A 20,565-nucleotide genomic window follows, 5' to 3' on the forward strand; every position below is an offset into this window, starting at 1 on the left:
CGCCAAGATAATTGATTTTTTTTGTTACTAAACGGTTAATATAAACTGAATTTTTTTAAATTTAAATTCATTTGATGACTTAAAAATAGAACTTTAACTGAATGATTCTACAACAAATTATTGTGGGCACAAATTAAAAATGTATATATTATGAAATATCAGCGGAAACGAAAATCCTATTTCGGAAATTAATGATAAAAAAAAGCAATTTTTTATCTTAATTTTAACATGAGCAAAAGCACGTAATTGAATATTTTTTATAGATGTGTCTAAATTGGCTGGATGAGAAAACCTTTTAGAAAATTAATAATTTTGGAAGTTATCTATTTCCATTAAGTAAGTCATAACGAGTATCCATAGTGATGGTTAAGCCTATATATATATATTTTTTTTTATTAAACGTTCTGATTAAAATTTATTTCTTAATTTATTTTACATCTTCTGACGGAATTGTTTGACACGGCGAGCATCATTTATAATATAATAATATTGTGAATTTGTAGAACTAAATCGAAAAAAGATTTTTGAAATCAGAATTATAATATTTTTAAAAAAATTCAGATTCCAGTTTCAAAAAAATCGTTATAACACCCAATAAAACATTTTTTGAGAATAATAAAAAATATTGCTTGGATACATAATTTATTATTCGGATAATTTTTATACAACGTAAACGTATTCATATTAAAAATTGTGATGCTAATGCACACTCACACAAACAATTTTAAAAGATTGGGAAATGATAGATCGTTTTAATGTATATTAAATTAGTTGATAAATTTACCGTTGCTAGTAATTAAAATCTTTTAATGAATAATATTTTTAACATAAAAACAACATTTGCGTAAAATAATAAGCAGAATCACTTTATAGTATATCCTTTTTTTATCATCGGTTTCTAATTAAAAATACTGTATCAATTTAACCAGACAATTTTAAAAACTGGTCATTAATGTTAAGAAATGCTTTCGTCGTTTGAACTATTTATTTTAGAATGGTTAAATCATCAATTTAAGATTTAAAAAAACATTGTTGTTGTTACCTTTGGGACTTTAAAAGCCCGCTGACGAACGGGCAGTGATTTAAGCCAAGTGTGCAGTAGCTTCTGAGGGCAAAGCCCCTGAGCACCCGAGGGCAGAGGTCTGACATCTAGCTCATATGAAGATGACACGAACACACTCGCTTTCACGATCCCTTTTTACAGAAGGGAAGGGGGGGGGGCTCTTTTACATACCTCACAGATAGAGCGCAGGGTAGAGAACAACCGTGTCCGAACTAGGACTGGAACCGGGGACACCCAGACCTCGGGGAAGACGCACTACCCCTAGGCCAGGTCACCGGCAAAACAAAAACAAACAAAACAAAAAACAGTTAAATATATATTAAAATAAAAAAAAGAAATTTAAAAAATGATTATAGAGTTGTTATAAGTGTAAAAAAGGTAACATTTTTTTGTTAATTTCTAATTAATTGAATATTTAGTTAATATTCAAACTTTGAAAACTTGACAATAATCCATCGCATGTCTTCTATAATAGTGTATGCAAAAATTCGTTGAATTTGGCCCAATTAGAGGAGGGGATGTGTAACATACATACATGCACATATTATATGGTATTAAGAAAATTACTTGACAATTAAAACCTTTAAGACTAGTATTGATGACGAAAGATTGTTAATAACTACTTTTCGAATTTATACACAGTTTTCTTATTGCTGAAAAATAATTAATGCCTGGATGTAAAAGAATAAAGGAAAAATTTAAGTGAAATAACATCGTGCAATACTTAAAATTAACAATAAGTTCTGAACTTTTAAACAAACTTAATTACTGATGATGCAAAAAATGACTTATAGTAAGGTAAGATAAATGCGGGACGATTTTACAACTTCGCAAATTGATTCTGAGTTTAAATGTTTCTGTTCGTATATTTTCAAACTTTCAAATTATATCAACTCATACAAGTGGACTTTACTCTTTAAACTGGCATATAAAACTTCTCGAAACTTATTACTTGTTTAAGCATAAACATTAATTTATAAAAGTGTAAGTGCAGGAGCAATCTCATCGGAGTAATGGGCACATCTTTCTGAGGTAATATAATGTGTAATCATAGAAAAAAAAATTATAATTAAAAAAAACTTTTTCTTTTGTTCAAGTATTTAACACAGTCACACACACATACAGATGATGTGTTGAAAAAGTGGTGCAAGCTGTTATTTTCTAAGTTTTGCAATTCGACTCTTACTTCAATTACAAAGCTTCATTAAATAAGGTGGGATATTGCTTTAAAATTTAGCTTCTTTTCCCATTTTCGCTTCTGTGGAGATGAATAGCAAAAAGTTTTTTAAAAATCTATATACTCCCATAGAGCAAAAGTGTCATTTATTAAAAAATTGTTTCTCGTTCGTTAATCACCGCGCACATAAAGTTTCATCTATCTATCTGTACAATTTGCAGAGATATGCTTAATTTTATATTTTGGGGGACTAATCACAAATTTAGATGGGAACATTTATTTCAGAAATGCGAGTTTATTTAATATAGAAAAATTGTTATTTGCAAATATTTGTCTTTTATAGTCGATCATCCAAACATCACATCTGAAAGAAATTAGCTAATCATATATAATGGTGTTTACTTTAATTAATCGACAGTTGCAACGTCAACTTTATTAGGAAAGGAAGATATATTTCATGAACTGAACAGTTAAGATTCTCAGAGTAGTGCTGTATAGTTGAATAAGAAAATAAAATTTCTTGCTCGCAAACAGTCGCAGATTTTGTTAATATGAGATCACAGGCTCTGAATTATATTGAAGTCCTTCTTTTGTACACTCTAGCGATGGCAAGAAAATAAGATGAACTAAGAGTGAACTTATGTTTGCTTGGCCTTTATCTTTATTCTTATTTTCTAATATCAATTTTATTTGAAAGCAATTCCTTTATTATTATTTACAACATTCTATAATGTTTAGTTTTTATCATTTGTATAGAGAATATTCCTTATTATCGGCAAAATATAGATTTTACAATATTTTTTTTAACTTTTCTCTGCACTACTAAACCTATTTTGTTTTTCATACAGGTGCTTTTTTTTATATATGCATTTTTTTTAACTGTAGGAAAATGTTTGCAATTCCACTTAAGTATGTGTCTGCCATATAAGAGTCAATATTTTGCAAAAATTTCAGACCACCTCATTTCTTGAGAAAAGATTAATTGGAAAATGATTATGAATTCTTTACCAGCTATAAACATTTGGCAATTGTTTCTTAAAAAACATTAAAAATAAGTGTTCGGGGAGAGTAACGATATATATTTTGGAATATCGGAAAATGCTTTTTCGCCATTTCTGAATAACGATGATACAGAAACCATTTTAAATCGTAAAACACCGCAATTTGAATACGATTTATTTTTCACCTTGTGAATTCAAGTGGAAAGACTTTTCCCCGTATTAATAATTTTTTTTGAAAAATAGTGTGGATATCACGACTTGAAAATTTTACAAAATAGATCTTTCTGTATAACAAGATTTTTAAAGAAATTACAAGCTTTTTTCTAAAATAAAAAGGTTTCGATGTGTATTGAAAACAAAAATGTGAACTTCAAAGCAATTTTTTTTTGAAGTTTTCATTAGAGTTTTTGAATAAAAACTAAGCTACATTTTGGCATTTTTTTCCGTGAATCTTCTGCACATGTTATTGCACAAAAATAAATTTTGCATCTTTTCAAAATTAAAAAAAAATTAATGCTACAAATTTAATAACGATAAATTTTTCTCAAATTTTGGCAATTTAAAAAAAAATTATTTCATTTCCAACGACAGATTACACTGTAAACTGTTTTCCTTGTTTCGTTAAAGATATAATAGAGTAATTTATTGAAAGCTAAAGAAAAAGGATTCTGTTTATTATCTGTGTAGTTACAAGCCGAATAAAAAAAGTAATGTTACAATACATTGGAAATAAGATGAAAAGAACATTTACGTTTTTAATAGTGTTATGATAGGGCTAATCGTCGTTATAAAGGTTTATGTAACTGTAAGCTATAATAACACGGTTGTACTGTTTGACTAGTTGCAGGAATCATGATTATGAAGATATATCTAAATGATTTAACTGAGATTAAATTTAATCAATATCTACAACGAAAGCAGCTGATCGTCAAAGACGACTAGCAACAAAATAAGTATTGCTAGGATTAGAACTTTAGGTTAAGGTTAATCGAAATCTCAAATATCCTTTTAAGACTCAAATATTTAAGGTCTCAAATATCAGGCCCATGAATTAGGAAGTTTCGGGTCATTCCCTCTTTTATTAAGTAATTTTAAAGAAAAAGTTTGCCATCCTTTTCGATCATTCTTTAGACTAATTTTTGTTTTTTTTCCATTAATATTGTGATAAGATGCAATTATATTATATAACATAAATTGTAAAACAAAACAGCAATTTTTTTTTATAATAAATACATATAAACAGACATATATCTTAAAATATATTTTTATATTTAACACAGTCTGTCAACACATTTTCTGATAAAAGAAGAGTAAAATAAAATGTACATTTTGAACTACAGTTATAATGCTAAATAAGAAAAAAAAATGAAATTAAATTTTAGAGGACATCGGGGCATATTAAGAAACTTTAAAACAGTACTTTTGAAATGAAATTAAGAAATAAGAAGAAAAACAATGGCAGTAAAATTTTACAAATGCAGAAAAATGATATTGAAAGAAATCAAAGTATTAAAATGTCAATTTTCTTGTATTTAACAAGAACTTGTTTATGACTTTTTTTTTCATTATCAAATTCTTTTATTGCGTCATTTTTAATAAATAAGAACGACATTTCATTAAAAATGCGGTTTATTCATTCAATCTGGCATGTGGCTCTTGGTGTACTTTAGATAGATAACTATATATCTCCATTTGCATTATCAATTGCCATTGATCCCTAACATATTTTAATTTTGAAAAAAGTCGACAAGAAAATGAAAGAATTTTGATTTAAATATTTATTTGCCTTTGTAATTTACTGCATTAAAAAAATCACTGATTTAGAAATAAGTTGTTATATTATTCTTATAATTTCAGAATTCTTTTATTATTGAAGAAGGAAATATCCCATTTGAGTACGAGAACATCTTTGAAAAAAACAGAAAATTACCAGTACCGATCATGCCTATAGGGGAAAAAACGAAAAATCGTGGTATGAAGACCGAAAATCAGCGATTCATTCAAATGATTTCTCAAAATTTATGCTTTTCGTTTGATAAAAGTAAGATATATAGTAATTCTTTTTATAATTTAATCTAAAATATTGTAGTTGATCTAATAAAATTTTTATCACTCTTATATTTTAGAAACTTTTTGAATGTCAGTGCTTTTAAAATTATTTATTAATCGGATTTTTTGTAAGCATTTCCTACTGCTTATTTCCTTCTATTTTTCTTATATTTGGCTCTTTTTTATTCAGTCTTTTATTAAGAAAAAGAAAGTGAAAAAAACGTTCTATGTCCAAGGTTGCAATATAATAAAATTACTTTGTTTAGCATTGAGATATATATATTAAAAAAAAAAATCTTGAGACCTTTCTATGCCCAGGAGCGCGACGTGACTGCCTTTAGCGTTAGGTGCGAAAAACACCACCATTGCTTGCAAAAAAAAAAAAAAAAAAAAAAAAAAAAAAAATTCTTAAAAAAAAAGAAAAAAAAAAAACCCCGTTTTCTTACAAAAAAAAAAAAACCGTTTCTTAATAAAGAGCATATGGAAATGCTGATGATTTATAATGTAAGTAATCACAATGCTGACTTAAATGTAGAAGAATACACATTTCGTTTTTTGAATTCCTTGTATCCTTCTAGAAAATGTGCAGTTTAGCGATAACAAACTATATGATCCTTACTTATCGATGAAGGAACCAGAAAGATGAGGCGTTACACAAATGATAGAGAAATTGATATTTTGGCTTATTTTTCAAGTTACTCTCCTGCTGGAACACGAATAATAGTCCAGAACTCAGAATTAAAAAAACGTCAATGTGGAAACTATTTCAATTCAATAATAGGCATCCATACAACATTCGGGAAGTCCATCGACTGTTACAAGATTACATGGAAAACTACGCTGTAGAAACTACGCTAGAATTTTTCAATTAGGCCGTACTTCAGCTAAAATCACATCATTTCTAACTGAGAAATATACCTTTAATACTCAAATGTCTCTTTAATGGAGAAAAATTATTAATCTCCCAATTCATCTCTTTTGAAACAGTGAAAAAATCCATTCTTCATAAAAGAATTTCATCGTTAATGACTGTTTTCTATAAGTATGCTGTATCGCATTTTTAGCATTGCTATTTTGTATAACAGTACATCGAACTGTTACTGGTGTATTCAATTTGTTCTCATTTTCCTCATCCTTTCTCTTTTGTAAAAATTCCTTTGATCAATGGTCAAACAGACAGACAATATTGCAAATTCTTAGGGTGGAGCTCCAATTTTCAATGCTGGCGAATAGAAACAAAAATAGCATTTATGAGCTTTCAATCCTCAAGCTACAAACGCCAATAGTCGATGTACACAAATAAAGAAAATTATTTGGGCAAACTCCATTTCATAAAAAACTGAAAATAATTGCTACTTTCAATAATAATTATGATTACTGAACGTAATATTTGTGTGTGTTTCTCGTAAAAATAGTATGTGTATTTGGGAAGATATAAAGGAATTATCAAAAATTACCTGTTTTATTTTCTGTACAAAAATGCCTAATTTTCAACTAAAGCGTACGAAACTTACAGAATATATGACGATGTATCATCAATAAATTTTATTAGAAGTCAAAGTGAATAATACATGAAAATCCTAGAAAATATGAATATTTGAAAAAAATAAAAAAATTTCAATAGCAAATGTGAGAAACACAGCATATTTTTTTTTTTGTTATAATTCCAAAGTGAGATATATAGGACAAACTTGTATTGAAATTAAAGTTGAATACTATTAAGATTCAGGTAGATATTGGATCCACAGCAAACTTAATTTTAGTTTATCTAGTAGAGAATTTAAATGAAGAGGAATTTTCCGTAAGTTGATATTTGTTCCGTAAGTTGATTCGAATCTCCGATTGTCGAATTGAATTGCGTAAAAGTCAGAAATTTGCTAAATGCTCTTGCATACTTAAATATTACGCATCTAATTTAAATTGGAGTAAATTAGATATCGTGAAAAATAATAAGATCTATTGTTACTTATGAGGCTTAAAACATGAATTTCTGGAAAATTCCTCTTTGTCTATATTGTCTTACAAAGTATTTGAAGGGCTGCAATGGGCATGTCTTTCTGGCTGGGATGTCTATATAAATTGTCCTATTTGATTGAAATTAAGCAGAAAAAATAGACTTTATTTCACAATGCACAACTAAAAATTATTAACGGCAAATAATTATCTTGTGTAAGATATTCAAAGTATTTATATTGAATTTTAGTATGATATATTACTGCTTATTGCCACGGATTTCATAAATTTTGTATGAGTATAAAACTAGGAAATTATGCTTTTTATAAACAAGAAAAATGAAGAAAAGTTTGAAATTTACTAAGATTCCTTTATATTCTTTTGAAAATACGGCTATTTTTTACAACAAATGTAAGCAAATAATGTTGTATATATAGTAAGCAAAATTATTTGCAGTAAAGTAGAAAATTTTTTTATTATTAGTCTGTAAAATGAGGTGAAAGCAAATCACTTCCTTCTGCCTTTATTTCTGGCCGATTCTCTCAATTCCCACTTCACTTCACTTTAAGATGTAAGATCATACTTCTCCTTTACATAGTTGAAATTTAAATTAATTTCTCTTATTCCGAAAAATTCAACAACAACAAAAAATATGTAAATACGAAGAGATCATGACATTTTTGATTAAATAATATATATTATTTTAGAGATTCAAGATTTAGTGAGTTTTCAATTTCCCCAAATTATTTTTTAAATGGAAAAGTTGAACACTCCTTTATAATATTTTATTGTTCTAAAAAAGTGTAATTAAAATTATTTAGTTTAATCTTTCAAGCAATTTAGTTAATTTTATTTCAATTATAAAAGTTATTCTAATTAAATGGGAGTTTGAATCAAGTAATGTTTTAAGTTGTAAGCATAAAAATATCTTTATATTTCTTAACTTTAATAACTACTTTAGTGCGACGGCTTATTTGACCAATGTTTAGAGGGTAATTATAAAGAATGATGGCAATATTGGGTTAAAATTTCTTTAATTCATACTTTATAAATGCAGAAAGGTTGTTCAGATGCCCTATGATCTCGGCTATTTCCTTTAATACAATATAGGTGTTTTATAGCAATATTTCTGTCTAAGATGTTTAGTTTTATAAATCTTCCCCGTAAAATTCTTCAAAAGAATAAAAAACTACATACATAAGAAAATTATTATCTTTACTTAATGATTTATATACTTAATGTACGTTATAACATTTTAATTATTTCTGTATTTACCATTATTCTTTTAAAAAAACTGTTTTTTTCTTTTTTACTGTTTTAAAAAGAAATTCTTTTTTTTCTTGGTGAAAACAATTTACATGGAATGTAACTAAATGAAAGATGTAAACGCGAAAATAGATTCTTCGAAAAAATTGCAAAATATTCAGATAAAAACAGAAAAAAAATCAATTGATTTATTTTGGATTGAATACAAATTACTGCTTTTCAAAAACATTTTATTTTAAATTTTCACTCAGAAAAAAATGCAGTTATTTTTGGAAAAAAATCGCAACACATTTTCGTATTAAAATTATCGATAGATCATTCTTCTATCTCGAATTTCTAAAGCATAATTTTCCTTTTGTGGATCGGAATTAACCAGTAAAAAAGAAAAACAACATGCACAAAACTCGTTTCACAATTTTTTTCTACTTCTAGCATGCATCATGTAAGAAATACTAAGTAGATTTCATAAGGATACACAAATCGATTATTCAATAAATTATCCAGGGGTGTTTGTGGGACCCCAAAAAATCCCCGGAAACTTTTACGGACTTACTACCGGCATTTTGGAGTTTCGAGAAGGGGGGGGGGGAGAAATGAAAAATTACAATTATGAAGTATTGAATGACCTAATTATAAAAGTTCAATGAATTACTTTTTTTTTTCAAAATTAATAGCCATAAATTTTCAAACATATAAACTACTACATTTTATGCAAATATTTTAAATTACCTGAATTAATTCTTTTTAAAAAAATTATCTAATTTCTGCTGCTTTTTTTTTATTTTCTGATGTTTGTGGGCTTGTCTTTCTTTTGTGGTGAACTTCATAATTGCAGGAAGGTTGACTTTTATTTTCCTCATTTACAGTTGAAGAAATTTCCTCGAGAACTGCACATGCAGAGGTAGAAGCAGTTTGCTTTTCTGCTAATGTAGAAGGTTTTTCAGAGACTTTTATAGGCGACTCATCTGAAATACATGTTTTTAAGTCCTCTTCATATGTTTTCCAACTTCTGTTCATATTCAGTAAGAGATCTTTGTGAATTGGATCAGTCATTGGATTTTTTGAGCCATATTTTTCACATGAGGTTTCTTTAGAAGCCATTAAATCATATTTAATAGTCTGCACTGCATCTAGGGAATCAATCTTAAGAGAGGTTCTATAGTCAGTGACAAGTGTATCCATTAAGTTGAATGCACTTTCCACTAATGGGCCATGGAAGCAGCTAAGGCAGGCTTTGACCAATTTAGCCAATGTAGGATACTTATAATCATTTGTGAAATCATCTTTTAAATTAAAAACTTTAGACCAATATTTATCAATTGTACACTTGACTTGATTTCCACTTTCATCAGATGTGTAGAGCATTTCTTTGGTGATATCAATATCACTCTGGTATAACCTTATTTCAGCTTCTACTTTTGACTTTTCATTATCACTAAAAATATGGGACATAAAAGATGATAATTTTTCAAAAGCTAATATTGTACTGGTTTTACCTCTTAGCTCTGGATCTAATGCTGTAAAACTAATTAGATATGAATTTTTAAGGGGTAATTTCTGTTTCATATGCTGAAATTTCAAAGTGAAATTCTCTTGCGTACATAAATAAAAAAATATTTCAATAAGCGAAACGAAAAATTTACACGTGCATCAATAAATGAAACGAAAATTTTACACAGCGGAGAAAAAAAAGTTGCGAAGCGATCAATAACAAATAGCTAATACAGCGAAAAATCCCCCTTCTCTACTTATTGGCGCCACGCCAGGAGAGATAAGACCTTTGAACCCAGAGTCACGTTATCGCACATCTGGTTGAACGAAGTCTCTCCCTTTTTTTTTCTGCCGCGCCTACTTGCCGAAAAGAATCCAGAAGAGAATGTCCGAGAACCGGGGGAATGAGTCATAACTCGCAATAAGGAAAGAACAAAAAAGAAGTTTCCCCCCCTTTTCACGCATTATCACTGCCTTTGGAGAAAGAAAGGAAAAGTTTTCACCACACACACTGACCTTGCGTTTTCTGCTTTCAAAGCAAACAAAATTACCCAGATCAAAATAAATAATTCATTATTATTCCTACTTCCTTTTGAACGACGATCCCCGGAATTTCCGGGTATCGAAGTTCAAAATCCCCGGAATTCCGGGGTTTCCCCGGAGCACAAACACCCCTGATTATCTAATCAAAGCATAAAATATTCATAACTGTGTGTTAAGTGAAAATGTGGTTTTTTTTTTCAGACTTGCAAATTTTTTCTTAAAATTAAATCGCGACTAGGAATTAGGAATCCTAATATTCATTTAAAACAGCATAATGAAAAGTTGTTATATTCTTTTATAGCAGTCTTTACATTATTATATTAAGTATGAGTCAATTATCTTTTTAGAAATACGGTCTATACCGATCATTAAGGAATTAGAAATGACTGATATGGGATGGGAATTCTCTATTTGGAGAATGAATTTAGAAGGCCGATATATGATTTTGGAAATGTAGATGTTGTATTAGTACATTTAAAAATGTTTCGGTTAAATTCAAGTAAAAATTATTTGATTTGATTATTTGAAAAGTATTTATTTCTATGTTTGAAAAAGAATGATACTGTTTTCTCTTATATTTTTACTAGCCGCCTTTGGCGACCAGCCGGTTCGCCAATCTTAATGTTCGTTAAAATTTTAATAATTAAATATTTTATGCAATTCCAACTTTAATAGATTCTTCGGCAAAATATTTTAAAACTTCAAATTTTGATAGTCATATAATTCACTCATAATATTATAAAGGCCTTCAGTCATAACGTGATATGTATCTCTCTCATTTTCTGTTACCCCTCGTAGAATGTATGCTTTAAATTAAAGTGTAAATGAGTAATCTGCAATTAATATAATAATATTTTTTACTGAAACAAAGCATTTTTTTTAATAATATGATTACTGATAATAGAGTCACTGAGCGTTTAAACTTTATGGGCACTAAAGAATATCTTTCTTAATTTATATAATATCTCAAGAATTTGTCAACAAAATTTTCTCAGATTCATCATGAACAGATCGATTAATGAACAATGTTTCATTTTAAATGCATTAAACACTAAGAAAATAAAATGAATCGTTTAAAATAATCGGTCTAAAACAGGTTTAAAAAAACTACTTAAAAAACAATGTACTTAAAACTATAAGCATATACAAAAAAAAATATAACTAACATAAATACAATTTAATTACAAAAGCATGCAACTAACCTAAAAATAATTTAAATCATTGAAAACAGGTTAAAAAAAACTACTTAAAAAACGATGTACTTAAAACTATAAGCATAAACAAAAAATATATAACTAACATAAATACAATTTACTTACAAAAGCATGCAACTAACCTAAAAATAATTTAAATCATCCGTTGAAAGTGGTTGTCATGACAACAATCAGAACAATGCGCATGCGTGAATTTTCTTCGCCAGTTAGATAACGCAAATGCGTGAATTTTTCTACGCCAGTTGGAGTAACGCTATGCAGATTATACATTTTTAATTTCCTTTATACTGTATTATTTTAATTCAAAAGTACTTCCGAATGAATCTGAAACATGGATTAATTAACAATGTTTAATTTTAAATGCATAAAACATTAAGAAAATAAACAGAATCGTTTAAAATAATCCGCCGAAAAATGTTAACCCTAGCCTCATTACTGTTGGGAGAAAAAAAAATGAAGCCTTACTCATTTGGCGGTGGGGAAAATGTAAGATTTTTTTTGGCGGAAAAGTTGGCGGTGGGGAAAATGGAAGATTTTTTTGGCGGGAAAGTTAGTTTTTAATTAGTAATTAAAATTCTAATTAAAATTTCAAAAAAATAGACCCCAGGTGCACATTCCCGACTTCTAAGGTATACATGTACCAAATTTGATAGCTGTATGTCAAATGACCTGGCCTGTAGAGCGCCAACACACACACACACACACATGGAGCTTTATTATAAGTATAGATTAATCGTCTATTAACCTTCCTATGTAGACTTAATTGCCTTTTGAAATTCTCCAAATCACAATAGATATTTGTGTTTTAGATGTGTAGAAAAAAAACGTTTAAAACATGTGAGTTGTTATTTAAATACTTCCCCACAGTAAATGATGATTCTAAACAATTCATAAAATAAAATAATTTTTATATGAATTGGCATTAATTTAAAATAAGATTTAAGAAAAGTTTGATCACAATTGAGTCAGAACATTCTATATGAAAAGATTTATCTATATAATAAACAGAATATGAGTATCTGTCTCTTAATTGTACTTAACTCTCCAAATCTCAAGATATTGATTTTTAACACCTATCTTATTGCCTTTTAACGAAGCGCATGAAATTTCTTAAATTGGTAATTACCTCAAGATCACAAAAGTCTCTTTATGGTTTAAGTTAAGTCTCATAAGTACTTAACAGTTAAGAAGAGACAGTTAAGAAGATTTAACTGTTAACAAAAAGTTTCGGAATTATACATTCACTTAAATTCTATTAAAAGACCACATGAGACTTTGGCATCTTTGTAACTCCTACGAAATTATTGTATTAAATAATAACTTCAATAAACATCTCAAATCTTTCTTTTCTCAGAAAAGGAAAATTCGAAAATTTCTTCATTTAGAACTTTTTTTCATTTGTTTTAAAATTATGGTAATTTGAAGCACAAATAAAACACTTCACCTTCTAGTAATTTTTTTAAAAATTTACTTCTTTATAAAAAAAAATTCACAAATATTCATCTTTCTTAAAAAAACTTATGTGGTGTTATAATTTTTATTTTTCTAAAAAGATATTCATATGTTCAGAATTTTCTATTTTTATATAAAAATTACCCTCTTCAATCTAACGTACATGGTTTTCATTTTGCAAATATAATTTTCCTAATTCTATTCGTCACTACTTTTCATTTCTTCAGGCATTCATTATATAAGTCAATTTGCATAAATCTATAATAATTTATATTAAAACTTGATTAAAAAATTTCATAAAAACCTCATATTTCAATTTCGTCTAAAGAAATACATAAATATGTAGAGTGCAAAGCAAACAAATTTCAGCAAAGTTAAGCAAATTTAATTTTAAACAAAAATGTAAGACATTGAAGAATTTTTTTTTTTATATTTCAGTTTCTCCATAAAGACATCTGCAAAAAATTTTTCATCATTATAGTTTTATTCTGTATGTAATTTTTTGAAAATATAAGCAACGAATTATTTTTTCAATGTTCTTTTAAAAAAGGTAACATACGTATTTGTGTTAACTACCTTTTTCTTTCCAGTTAAAACAACTAATATGGGAAGAAAATGTAAAAAAATATTTACAACCAAAAATTATAAAATACTCGCTAAAAATCATTAAAGACAAAGTAATCGACTGAAAGATAACGTTTAATTAAGTAAGTAAGTTGGTGCAATAAAAATATAAGCAAAATCTCAAAAAAAGATGTCAGCATTGAAAAGTTTCTTAAAAATGATTTCAAAAGTTATATAAGAAATTTATAAAGAATTAAAATCGAACATCTTATATAATATTAATAATCCAGTTTACTTGTAGAAATGGCAAAATTATCCGCATGCTTTCTGCAGTATCTTTCCATCTTGATTGAATCAAGTCACGTGCTGTTATAATCATATGACAAACCTCACCGCGCATGTCATATTACATCTTATTTCTTGTAGTCTTAACTCTGAGCTGGGAGTCATGACTTTTTTCCTCTTGCAAGATACAAAATGAATTCAAAAATTAAATGGACTCAGTGCATTGACATGTATCACGTAAGCAATCAATTGATTCCATTACATCGAGTGAGAATAATAATTGTGAATTTTACAGAATTAAAATAAAATAAGAATATTTACTTTGTTGTTGACAAAATATCATACTCTACAGATATGAAACTTATATCAACTATGGAATGACAGACGATAGTAAATGCTAGGATTTTTGCAAAGGTCGAAATAAAAATGTGCAAATAGATATGCGGCGATAAAATTGTTGAAAAGAAAATTCGTACTGCGATGCCATATCACATTCGGATGTAGGTTTTAGGGGAAATTGAAACTAATTTATGAGTTCCCGAAAATGCTGGCGTCCTGCTTCTGCCTATTTAAAAGGTATTTCCGGTTTCGTTTTTTTGTAATTGCATTAGAATCTCTTATTTCCGTTCCTATTAGTCATAGAAGTAAAACAAACACAGATTTAGAAATGCGAAGACTGTTCAATCATTATAGTTTGAATAATAATAGAAACAAATAAAAGCTGAATATATTATGCAAAATAAGCAGGGAACAATTTGTTTTATTATTTTTTGGAAAGATTTATTTATGGTCAGTATGAAGTATTAAATCTTATGTTTCAATTTTTCCTTTTTTTGTTTTATAAAGTTTAATTGTCAAATTCATAAAATGTATTCAAAATATAAGTAAGCTCAAAATTACTTTTATATCCATCTAAAAGTCATCATGAGCATTTTAGAATCAAACAAATTAACAAAATTACTACTTGAAGGAAAACGATTGAATAACATTAATAATCATTAATTATTTAATTAGTTGTTTCCAGTTGTGTTTAGCAAGTACCGATATATACCCCCCCCTCAAAAAAAAGATATTTAACCTTCTCCAGTGCTTTAAAATAAAACAAAAATCATGAATTAATCTCATGGATGCAAATATCATTCAATTGTATAATGGAAAAGATAATCAAAATTAAATAAATAATTATTATTGACTTCAGAATTCGTTGTATACATTGTAACTATTTCAAAGAAATTAGGATAGCTAAAAACTAAATACTATTATTCATAATAAATTAAAGAAAATTAAAGTAGTGAAATAGTAATAAAAAAATTGATTAACATTTTAAGCAATAGATACTAAAAATATGCAATTAGTTGTCATAAAACCATTCTTACACATTAGAATGTTTGGTGTAAACTCGATACATCTATAAAAAGAGATTATTATTATCACAGATATTGCTGGCTTTATGGTATAAACGTCATATTGAAGAATTAAAATTATTTTAACATTAATAGTCAATAAAAGGCCAAACAAATGCAAATAAATAGATTCTTTTTAAATATAATAGTTAGTTTTAAAATGTTTTTGTATTATATAACATGGATAACCCTCTTATCTAAATTTTTTTTTTTTAAATTCAAATGACAATATTATTTGTATCAAATAATTTTTTTACCTAATAGCTTCTCATAAGATTGGATACTTTGCCAAACGATTTTGAAAAAAACTCCAAAAGACAAATATTTAGCATAAATTATAAATAGTTTTGTTTGAGAATGGAAAAAAAACTGATTAAACATTACAAGTGGCATATCAAATTAAAAAAAATAAATAGTACTTATAATATTTTCATGGAAAGGAACTGCACTAAAGATAAAAATAATCTTTTGTATACATCGAAACATGCTATTAATTAATAACAACAGCAGTTCAATGAATTGTCTTGAAATCTTCTCTCAAATCTTCTTTTCAGCTTCATAGTATTTGTGATAAAAAATTATTTAGAAAATCTATTCATGAATTGTTTTTTTTTTTTTTTTTTTTACGAAATTTCATAAATTTTCATTTCTATTTGTATAGGTATCAATTGTTTATTAACGTTTTTTAATATTTTAATTTCTTTAGGAGCATATGATAAATTGAATATAAAGCAGTTTCTAATTACACTCCGACCATGTAAACAGCGTATTTTCCGGAATTCTGTCCGTCATCTGTTACAAAGCTTTTGTTTCACATTGAGTATAACCGGAGTATTCACCCCTCGCTCTGCTGTAGTGGAGTTGTAATTGTGTTCAATTTCTTTTTAATTATCATAAACCGTGTTCTTTTATGCAAATCGAATGCTTAAATTCACAATGCCATTCGCAAAGTTGATATTTTGTAAGCTAAATTTAGCAATTTAATTACTTTGCTGTATGATTTTTCAAATTAATTTCTTTTATATTTTCGCAGATCTTGGCTAGTCTGTTTCGTGCTACATATTAATTTCAGCGATTATTCGCAATAATTTTTGAATTCGGAAAGCAAATGTTTTCTCCATTTCTTTGTGAAACATTTTTCAAGGATGCATTTATTTTTTTTAAATTTCTCATGCACAAACATGAGTAAAAAAAGCATTAAAATCTCAAAAAAATTATACATCTAGATTATGTATTTTAACATTTTAGACGCCTCTGAGTTAACTCAAAACAATGATAACTGAAAATAAATATGATCATTCAATTATCAATGAGAGTAGCCCCAAAATAAAGAAATAAAAGTGTATAACTGTATTGATGAAATTTGGATCATTATCCTTACATAATAATTGTAGAATCATCCTCATATATTATGTCCAATACTCTATCGGGGGAAATAGTACTCTGCCTAAATATGTAGTAAAAAATCACTAAACTATGTAATTCGTGTTATATGAGCCGTTTATTTTAAAAATGGGACAAGTCGATTTTTTGTTATTGCGAGATATTTAAAGGTTTGCATTTTAATAAATTTAAAAATATTGGCAAGTATTAATAGATATATTTTTTGTATTTTTTGGTACCAAATAATGTAAGTTTATAATCCAATAGTGTTTACAATGCTGACTAAAAAAATAAGAGTTTAATTATAACTAAATGAACTTGCCTCACTTTCAGAATTAATGAATTATTGTAAACATTCATTTAACTGGGAAATATTTCAGTTGCATCAGCCTTTTTTCTAATAATAAAAACAAAATACTATTCAAATTTTTATAAATATTTAATCATCTGATGAAAAGTGAAACAAAACAAAGAATATTCTTGTAAAAAATATAACATAACAAAAAACAATTCAATTTTATGAGAATTTCAATGAAATTATGCATTTTCAATTCATGAAACAAAACAAAGAATATTCTTGTAAAAAATATAACATAACAAAAAATTCAATTTTATGAGAATTTCAATGAAATTATGCATTTTCAATTCATGAAACAAAACAAAGAATATTCTTGTAAAAAATATAACATAACAAAAAATTCAATTTTATGAGAATTTCAATGAAATTATGCATTTTCAATTCATGAAACAAAACAAAGAATATTCTTGTAAAAAATATAACATAACAAAAAATTCAATTTTATGAGAATTTCAATGAAATTATGCATTTTTAATTTATATGCAGCTATAACTAAATTGAATTTTATTCAGGATTTAACATTTTAAAATGCTCATGATGAACGGAAGAATATATGGTAATAAATCCATTGTGTCCTTGTATTTTTCAGATGTAATAAATCTTCTTTTTTCATACATAAAAGATAATTTTATATTTCTGTAATTACTTGGTCTTTCTTGTTGTTGTGACAAATCTATAATTTTAAATTTAGCATCTCATTCTATCGAAATTTCGTAGAACGTTTTGTATGGCGCATCCCTAGTAAATCAGATCCAGCATATAGTTAACCAATTCACGATTTCTCTGTTAGTATTTTTCTTTCTTTTTAAAACCGCTTTCTCCAGAAGCTGGGTTGAAGATAAATTTCCCCGTTTCATTTCATGTATTAAAAATTAATTATGTTTTTGACAATTTCGTATTACTTTATAGTAATCCCAGTGAATATACAAGGAACTGGTTTTCCGGATTGCCATTTCTACCACTCCAAAATCACGATCGTTCGGTAAAAATGAATGTCCTGACAATAAAAATTTGTGATCAATGATATTTATTTCATTGTCACTGGACTAAACAATCGATGTTGGAAGTAAACATATTATTATCGAAACACAAAGTTAAGATATGCCTTTTGTTTATGAAATACTGTACAACCACTGATTTTCAATATCAGATAGATAGATAGAAACACCTTAGATTTCAGACATGATATCAAACGGCCACATTTGCTTCACCATACAGTAACCGGAGCTAAATTTTTCCGTAACATATTTGGTCAAAAATAATTTCAATTTAAGATGGACTTGCACCATTTTCAAAATAAACAGATTTTTAATGCTGTTAAGAGCTAAAACTTCCCTCTTCCAAAATACTAGAATCTGGTTTTCTTTACTCTAAATTGTTTACACATAAAAAGATCAAAACAAGTTTTATCTATAACTACCATTATCCCCATTTCTTTCTAAAATGGACTTGTCCCACTTTCAAAATAAACGACTCATATTATTATTAAATTATCTTAAGTACCATTAACGTAAAAGTATCTTATTGATAATTTTTTTAATGTTAGTTGTTAATAACGCTGAATGAAAATGTTTTGTATTTTTTAATTATTTTATTTTAAAATTTTTTCTTTTCAGTTATTATGGTTATCATCTGGCGAATCAAAATAAATTAAATAAAATTTCGGAAATAGTAGGAAAATTTGAAATAACAAATAAAATACTTTGTTATTAAATCAATTAATAAGTATTTTTTTTCTATATAAAAACGACGGAGAGCGTCCTATTAATAACGCAAAATATTACTTTTTATCTCTACGGTATGGTATGAAATTCTAAATAGCGGAAAATATCGTGAAGATACCTACTGTAAATTTTGAATACTTTTACAATATTGATATCAATCGATAAATATCTTGTAAAGAGACATATAAAAATTATTTTTGACAGCAAATTACAAGTGACTCCAAAACAAAAGCTCCAACTCAACTTCAATTAAATATGGTTTGAAAATAATAGATATTTTATGGCTTCAAAAGACAGAATTTGTCTCATCAAATAATACCTTTATTGATGCGCTTTCATACTTTTGGCACTTTAAAAAAATGACACTTTAATACGTTTTAACAGGAAAATTTTTGTCTCTTTAAAGCTCAATTTTTATTTAGCAATAAAATATTTGAGTGCGTAATAAATTAAACTTCTAAAAAATTTTTGTTTATGTAAAAATATATATAATAATTTTAATCAGCTATAATATTTTCTGAAGATATTTCAAAGATAAAAATGATGAATTCGTTTATATCAATAAATAATTACGTTAAAATCAATACATTTTTTTGTTGTTTTTCTTGAAATAAACTCTATAAATAAAAAAACCCGAGCAAAATATACGTATGCATTTACCATTCTCAAAATTTCGATATTTTTGTGGTATTTAGTCTTAAATAGCATATTGGAAGGGATTTCAATTTTTTTCTTTTCATACATTTTATGTGAAAATTTATTAAAAAAATTAATGTGAAAATTTATACCTTTTCACATTTAAAGTAGTTATCGAGCTATTAATAAATATATTGCAATCAAATGATGGAATTCTACTAATTCACAGTTTAATTCTTAGAATTTCACATTTGTTTCTCTATTCAAACAATATTAAAATTATTTTATAAAAAATACATTTACAATCTGGATCTTTTTTATCATTATTGCAGTGATGTAAACGAAATAGATAAAAAATATTTTATAAAGGATGATGCACCAAAAGCCAACATAATAGTCTCCCGATGAAATTTTAAGAATTTATTTTAAAGATTATCATTAATAGATCGATTAGATATTCATAAATATTTTTATGCGAATTTAAAACATTTAGAAAATCTATTGTTAATATTTTAGTAGCTAATTATTTATTTAGTAAAGGCAGAGATAGTTTCCTATGTCTGACCTTTTAGCTCAAAGTTCCACTTAGTAAATCCATTTATATTTTGACTCTGTTTTTGGTAACGGTCAAAAATGCTATATATGTATCCATTCAATGAATAAAAACAAAGTGTTTTGAATAAATTCTAAAATTGTTGAAAATTTGGACTTCGATTTATGCGCATTTAATGCAAATGCCTGCCAAAATGGAAACTGTCTCTTTAGAGAGGACTAGATTTCGGAGAGGACTAGATTTCATGCGATGCTAACATAATTTTCTGAGTACAATCGAAATCCAATTATTCAAACGATTAGCAATACAATATGTTTTCATCTTATTTTAAATGTCAACAAATATTTTTCTTCAAATGGGAAAAAAGGGTATTGAATCCACTGCCACAAGCTTCCTCTATTATTTTCCGAATACTTTTTTTTCTTTCTTTTTCCCAAGACTGGTTAGAAT

At 27.0% G+C, this 20,565-nt stretch overlaps 1 protein-coding gene across 1 annotated transcript in view; it reads left to right on the forward strand.

The window, feature by feature from the left end:
• Positions 1-20,565, forward strand: part of LOC129972490 (uncharacterized) — a 190,098-nt gene that overhangs the window by 131,960 nt on the left and 37,573 nt on the right. The window contains exon 2 of the mRNA XM_056086636.1: positions 5,099-5,282. Coding sequence (XP_055942611.1) covers positions 5,099-5,282 — 184 coding nt within the window. The remainder of the gene's footprint in view (positions 1-5,098; positions 5,283-20,565) is intronic.

This window comes from Argiope bruennichi, chromosome 6, assembly GCF_947563725.1.
Source record: "Argiope bruennichi chromosome 6, qqArgBrue1.1, whole genome shotgun sequence".
Classification (NCBI taxonomy): Eukaryota; Metazoa; Arthropoda; class Arachnida; order Araneae; family Araneidae; genus Argiope; species Argiope bruennichi.